This window comes from Perca flavescens, chromosome 3 (genome assembly GCF_004354835.1).
Source record: "Perca flavescens isolate YP-PL-M2 chromosome 3, PFLA_1.0, whole genome shotgun sequence".
Taxonomy (NCBI): domain Eukaryota; kingdom Metazoa; phylum Chordata; class Actinopteri; order Perciformes; family Percidae; genus Perca; species Perca flavescens.
This window is the reverse complement of record NC_041333.1, coordinates 34,773,436-34,780,543: the sequence shown is the minus strand read 5'-3', so window position 1 is coordinate 34,780,543 and position 7,108 is coordinate 34,773,436. Positions and strand designations below refer to the sequence as shown.

General features: G+C 39.8%; 1 protein-coding gene and 1 long non-coding RNA gene across 3 annotated transcripts; one reads left to right on the top strand and one right to left on the bottom strand.

Moving 5' to 3' along the window:
- Nucleotides 1-26: 26 nt before the first annotated feature.
- On the bottom strand, nucleotides 27-6,473 carry ech1 (enoyl CoA hydratase 1, peroxisomal). 2 transcript variants are annotated; one of them, XM_028570749.1, is made up of 10 exons: nucleotides 6,076-6,473; nucleotides 4,671-4,839; nucleotides 3,590-3,678; nucleotides 3,383-3,507; nucleotides 2,674-2,722; nucleotides 2,149-2,213; nucleotides 1,976-2,046; nucleotides 1,244-1,315; nucleotides 693-843; nucleotides 27-560 (listed from the first exon to the last, which is right to left on the bottom strand). In XM_028570749.1, exons 1-10 carry the CDS (start codon nucleotides 6,107-6,109, stop codon nucleotides 456-458), a joined length of 930 nt encoding a protein of 309 aa, XP_028426550.1. In that variant the 5' UTR covers nucleotides 6,110-6,473; the 3' UTR covers nucleotides 27-455. The 2 variants fall into 2 exon arrangements, with proteins under 2 accessions (XP_028426550.1, XP_028426560.1); XM_028570759.1 differs by having other exon boundaries at nucleotides 4,671-4,835.
- Nucleotides 2,953-5,760, top strand: LOC114550170 (uncharacterized). Its single transcript, XR_003691651.1, has 3 exons — nucleotides 2,953-3,118; nucleotides 3,441-3,744; nucleotides 4,663-5,760. It is a non-coding gene; the product is annotated as an uncharacterized LOC114550170 (long non-coding RNA).
- Nucleotides 6,474-7,108: the final 635 nt, after the last annotated feature.

Genomic DNA, 7,108 nt, shown 5'->3' with positions numbered 1-7,108 from the left:
CTATTTCAAAATCAGTCAACACCAACTTTCAGATTAGTTTCTTTAATAAGATTAAACATTCATGAAGTCGATTATAGATTTACAAAACCAGCTATTTTTTTACAGCGACAAGTTCAGAAAATCCCTCGTTTATATTACAGTTTGACGTCACCTGCGGGAAAAGGTTAACCTGAACTTACTTATTATTCCAATTTTACACATGGATGACTTATCAAAATGCTGTTTCAAAGGCTTTTCCACCAAAACAATAATACATTTCTTTGGAAACCAATCCCAAGAAGGACCATCTGTCATATTTCCAACAGTGGATTCAAGCCTCCATCTCTTAAATCTCATTACATCATCCTCAAGTGGCCACAGATTGCCAGATAGTATAGATGTGGTTCCCCTTCACACAGAAAGGCCACAATGGCAGCTTTTGTGTTTGTATATCTGGAACTTTGCGTCAGTGAGGTTTAGAGTTTGGAGAAAGCTATTGTCTTGGGACTCTTCTTCTCCATGGCTGCCTGAGCTGATTTCATCACATCTTGAGTCTGAAGCATGCTCATGTTCCAGGTAGCCTGGAAAAGGATGAACAAGGTATTTAGTGTAGCCTAATATAAAAGGCAGCTCCATGGTCACGGTGATACTGACAAAATAAACATGCTCAGAAAAATCCTCCATTGTTGTGTTTAAAAAGGTAGTGTTCTCACCATGTAGTTCAGTCCCTCTGCTACACTGTGGTCTCTGGAATAGATCAGGTTGACTTTGGTGCCCTGTACAGCTACAGGGCTGCGACTGGCGATCTCCCCAGCCATCTCCAGAGCTCCAGCCATCATGGCCTCCTTATCTGCAAACACTCGGCTGGAGAGGAAAGGTGTTGGAAAAATATAAGAATCCTTGCTTAAAAAAAGTGATTCCCATACAGTAACCTCCAAGTACTAGTCATTCATTTGAATCCTCCCCATCATGATTGTGATCCTGATGCTGTTATGTTGCAGGTGATTCTTTGAGAGACACAGCTGTAAAAGGTTTCGGGCCTGGAAGCTACACCACCTCTGGACTGGCTGAGTCGACCAGTGTACCAATAAACATCGATGCAGCTGATCACTTTTTAACTGAGGTGATGGCCCAACACGTCAGAATCAACACTGACAAAACTAAGACTGGCCAACAACTTTTTAGGTTCAGTAAAAACAATAATACTTACTTACTACAAAAGAAAACACCTGCTGTGTATATAAATGTGTATATATAAGCTCACCTGACCAGTCCGCTGCTTTTGGCTTCATCGGCATACATCTTCCTGGCGGTCAGAGCCAACTCGTTCACTAGGCTACAGAAAGAGGGAGAGTTAATCATGTAACAATATGCATACATGCATACATACATACATACATACATACACACCTTTTATTTCCTGGGTCAAACGCTGTTTTAAACCTTTTTGGCCTGCTCTGTACTTTGGTGAATCCAACCTAACCCTTTAAAACACCAAAATCACACAATTAGACAAACAAACCGATGGAGTCAGTGGTAGACCAGCACTCCTATGTTTTACCAGGTGAATTTACTGTTTTTTTTTTTTTTTTATCCGTTTTGTTAAAAGGAGTGTGGTGGCTTTTAGAGAGAGCATGGATAACAGCTTCAGTTCCCTGTTGTCTGACTGAAGGGCTGTCCGACAGCAAGGTAAAGCTGTGAACATTTTCTAAATACAGTGTACACTTAAATACTTTTTCCTGTCTTTTAGGTGGTCCTTTTTGTAGTTGTCTAAATCTATTTAACTGCTGCCCCTGTCTACAGCAGGACATTGCTTAGCTTCCGTGTGGGTACTCCTCCCCGTTTCTCCGAACTGGGGGCGTGCCGACCACCACCTACTGTAGCTTACACACTGACTATGGAGAAGTAGCTCATACAAACATACTATTTGATGCGCATACTAAATCACGTGACCTCACCCCAAGACTCTCTTCGTTTATTAAAATGGGCGGTTTACCTGCGGCTGCCGATGACTTTAGGAAGTCTCTGGAGAGTTCCAACATCTGCTGCAAGTCCAATATCGACTTCCTGTAAAGCAGACCAGAAAGCCAGAAACTGTGGTACAACTCTCATTCCCTTTTTCCCTTACCACATTTCCAAATTTTAATAATTAGATGGACGTGTACGTACCTTTACTTGGAACCAGGCGTCCTGGGTACACAGACGAATGTCACATGCTGTGATCAGATCAACACCTGCCACAGAGCACAACATCCAGTGAACATGACAGCGTGTAAACTCAGTTTTCTCCACTTTAAATAACACACCCTCCTGATTACCTGAGCACGCAGACAATCGTAACATTTTCTGAAGACTTATCTAAATAATTAAAAACAGTGTTACAGTGAGATCTGAAAGAGCAGCCATCTTTTCCATGCAAACACACAAAATGTACCATCCTGGGGCCTGTACCACGAAGTAAGTTTAACGGAGTCTGGCAACATTACTCATCCTGACCTCTCTGGATCAGGTTAGCCGTGCAGCATCTGTTACCACGGTTTTCTACTCTGGCTAAAAGTGAGCCAGCTACGTGACACCAGAAAACCAGAGTTAAAGCCCAAATCTTGCCAGCTATCCCACTAATCTTACTTTGTAATATGGGCCCCTGGTCTGAATTCATGGCTGCGCTGTGACCGTGTGATCATGATGTCCTACCTCCCCCAACACAGGCTCCGTGAACAGCTACCACAACAGGCTTTGGACACTACAAGAAGAAACTACAATCAACTTCACATAAAAATACACTGACAACCCATCATTTTAAAAATGCTGTCCAAATAATCTGTAAAAGTTCAGATCTTAAAGCTACATTGTGTAGGAATTTCTCCCATCTAGCGGTGAAATTGTATAGGACAACCAACTGAATATTACTTTCAAGCCCTTCGCGTTCCTAGCGCATTTCAACTCCTACGGTGGCCGAACACAAAATTAGCTCTTAGTACCTCCATTGTTTACACGCAGCTGTTCTAGCCACTCCAATATTAACTTTGGTCTTGTTGCTTTGCCCGTCTCATTAATTCTCTTTTTCGCTTCCCAGGCGAGTGATCTCCCCCTTGCATTCGTCACGGTGCCACTGAGTGTAAAAGCGCAAAATGCGGAGGTATGTTTCTCTTTGGCTAATGTATTTTAAAGATGGAGGCGCTACATGGCTGCCGTCATTCGAGCGACTCGCTCGTATGTATTCTGAATGATTCTACGTTTACGAGAATACTTTGATTAGTTGGTGGAAGTAATTACACATGAATGAGCACATATTAGTGAAAGAAAGTTTTTTCTTTTTGCTAAGAATCAACTAAAAAAAATTACACAATGGAGGTTTAAAATTCCTCAGTATGATAATAAAAAAATAAAAACACTCCTCGACCTTCTCTATGACAGAGAACGTCTCTTGATACTTGGTGATTATTTTTCTCATGTTCCAGGAAATTCTGGCCGTGTCGTCGCCCTCTGGTTGGAGTACGTCGCTGGCCATGTCCATCAGGTCAATACCTGGACGGTGACACAGCACAGAGAATAAATACAACTTTACTACGAAGCTGGCGCCATTAAATGCAAACAGACTGATACCTACCAGCTGTGAAGATCTTCCCGGCTCCAGAAACCACAACCACTCGGCATTCTGGGTCGCCAGCTATCTCATTGAAGCAATCCACCATCTCACTGGGAGAAGAAAGAAATGAATTTCCTGTCAGTGTTGGATAAACTTAAAGAAATACTTTTGTATACGTAAGTGCTTGAATCACATATTCCAGTGGTTTACTTTTAAATATTAGTTTACATTTTTTATTTATATTATTAATGTTAAAAAGTTTGTTGTAATTCGGAACATTTGCTCACTAAGTCAACACAGTCTGTTATGTTATTTAATATCTTTCAATATCTATTTAAAGTCATTTGGGGGGCTAGTTGCTTTGTAAATCTCCACCAAGGCCATGCCCTTTCTTGTTAACAGCAGTAAAAAATTATTTGTGCATCTGCTCCAAACGTTTATGGGTTCTTCTTTGCTGGATCCTTTCACAAAGTTTCGTGAAAATTGGGCCAGTAGTTTTTCCTTAATCCTGCCGACAGACAAACAAATCCTTGGCGGAGGTAAATATGTAATACAATAAACTAGCAAATTTAAATGAATAACTTTGCCAACAAGCAAAGGCATTGTGATCCTTTAACACTGGCCTGACATGTACTTGTAAATAGAGCTGGGCAATATATCAATATTATATCGATATTGTGATAGGAGACTAGATATCGTCTTAGATTTTGAATATCGTAATATGACAGAAGTGTTGTCTATTCCTGGTTTTAAAGGCTGCGTTACAGTAAAGTGAAGTCATTTTCTGAACTTACCAGACTGTTGTAACTGTTCTATTATTTGCCTTTACCCAATTAGTCATTATATCCACATTAATGATGATTATTTATCAAAAATCTAATTGAGTAAATATTTTTTGAAAGCACCAATAGTCAACAATCCCATATCGCCCAGCCCTACTTGTAATTTTTAGCAACTCAACTGCGGGACATTGCTCAAAAGGATTTAAATAAAACAGATTAATACATTAAACGTGTCATATGTAAAAACATAATAGTTAATTTAAATAGTTTGTTTTCTGTGTTTTTGGTGTCTTTGCATATTCATTTAAACAGATTCCTGCCTCCAGAAAGCTCTGTTCATGGCGTTACGTTTCTCCGGGCGGTGCAGCTCTACGTGTGTGATGGACTCTGCTGGGTGACTGATGGCGAGGGTGGTGTAAGGGGAGGGGGCACCGCCTGAGGACGACATGGCCCTGACCACAGCCTGACTGGGCAGCCAGCACCTCCTGTCTGAGAGGAAAGAGACAGAACAACACAAACAGCACAACAAGTTCATCTAAAACAACTGCAACAGGATGAGACTAAAATCTTTGTAGCCAATAAACGCTTACAGGAACTTAGATTAAGAGATCGATACAGAGAGCAGTGGAAGCTAAATGGCTGCAATGGTAAAAATGACCTATTTTTCTAATTCATTTAAATCAGTTTTTTCATTAAAAAAAACCCCACAAATATTCTGATTCCAGCTTTTCTAATTATGAGAATTTAGGGATGGACCGTGTTTGTGTGCTTTAGTTAGATAAAACAAGACCTTTAAAGAACGTGATGGAGGTTCACGCCATTTTGTGGTGTTTCTATTGATTTAAAACAGGTATTTAAATAGATAATAGACAGATTAATTATTGAAAATAATCTTTATTTCTAGCCCTGATTCAGGGTATTTTTCTTTCCACTGCAATGCAAACAGAATAGCCTAAAAACAGAATCTAAAAATACATTAAATCAACATAAGTGAAGTACAAAGTGCCACGCAGGAGAAATAGGAGCAGAAGAGATAGGAACTATTTGGAAGGTCAAATGTGTGGCAAAGTGGAGTTCAGTTTGTTTCTGTCTATGTTGCAGATACAAAACACCTCTTTAAGGAACTTACTATCCTGGTCTGTGGATAATACATAGATGTAATCTGTGACGTAATGCAGGTAGCATTATTACCTAAATAAGATCTGCAATGTTACACTGCTATAGACTCATAAATGTGTAGTGCACAGCTATTTGCACAATGCACAAACAATATGGCCTAGAATATGTAATGCAAACAAATACAGCTTTTTAATTCAATTATTTAATTTCATATTTAGTAGTTGTATATCGTATTTATCAATATTTTCTGACATTAGACTTGACTAATCAAAAAAATAATCAGCACGTAAACGATTGATGAAAAATAATTATTAATTGAATAGTAGTATATAAAAAATACATATTAGAGCCCAAGAGATGAGCTCTACAATACAACCTTGCATGCTGCAACAACAACAAATGCTGGTGACTTTTCACCTACAAAGCCCTTCAAAGTTTTTTTAACGCAGTTTTTTTAATCCTATAGTCTACAAACTAGTGCGAGCTAACAGACCTGTATCGCTAACAGCTGGTGCACTTTGAATTTTATAAACATGACATCACGTTTTCATTAATAATAAAGACGACAATAAACAGCAAACGACCAAATAAACAATTGTCACTTACATTTCGTGAGAGCTGACCTGGCAACTGACAACATCGCCCTTCGGACCTCGCACACTATTTAGAGGTCAATATAACCGCAGCAAACAGAGATAACACGTTAATGAAGTCACTTCACCTGCTTCGCCTGTCTCTGTAGCTCAGTGTGCTGTTAACCAACGTTAGCGTGGAGCCACACTGACGCTAGCTAATGTTAACTAGTTATTAACAGCTGCCTCTTTGTGGTAACGTTGTCTGCACGCCAAGAAGAACAGTGGCGCTGCGACTGCTGTGTGCACCAAAAGGGAATTTGCAGCCCAGTAAATGTAATAGTGTACTAACTTTCATGAAGCCTTCCTTCCTACTAACGTTAGCTCAACCTCTAATAAACAGCCTGCTACGGTGGCCGACGAGGCAAACTCGAGAACCAAAGATGATGTGAATATCACATGCAATAGACTGGGGAAAAAAATAGGTATATGCCTGTGTTCACATGGGGCCTACAGTTCTTAAACATAAGGTGTAAACAACAAGATACAAAACAGGTACAGAACACGATACAAGACAATTGGTAACAAATATATCGGTGTGGAAATAAATAAAAATATAAACACAATAAATAAATGTAAACAATTGCAAAGTGAAGAAGTGTAATAAACAACAGAAAAGCAATTATTGGGTCCCTGAGATATTACTATTAAGGATGTCAGAATCATCTAGTAATCTGCTTCGTCAAATCCTACATTCCAATTGGTAGTCTACGGTCAAATGGACCGATTTCATTGGGAGTCTACGGTCAAATGGACCCATTTCATTGGGAGTCTACGGTCAAATGGACCGATTTCATTGGGAGTCTACGGTCAAATGGACCGATTTCATTGGGAGTCTACGGTCAAATGGACCCATTTCATTGGGAGTCTACGGTCAAATGGACCGATTTCATTGGGAGTCTACGGTCAAATGGACCCATTTCATTGGGAGTCTACGGTCAAATGGACCGATTTCATTGGGAGTCTACGGTCAAATGGACCGATTTCATTGGGAGTCTACGGTCAAA

Excerpts from the sequence above, each read along its gene's own strand:
- ech1 (XM_028570749.1), bottom strand. The coding sequence starts at position 6,109 with ATGTTGTCAGTTGCCAGGTCAGCTCTCACGAAAT. Across the intron at positions 2,047-2,148 it reads ACGCCTGGTTCCAAGTAAAG|GAAGTCGATATTGGACTTGC; the intron begins GTACGTACACGT and ends TCTGCTTTACAG. Across the intron at positions 844-1,243 it reads AAAAGCAGCGGACTGGTCAG|CCGAGTGTTTGCAGATAAGG; the intron begins GTGAGCTTATAT and ends TTTCCTCTCCAG.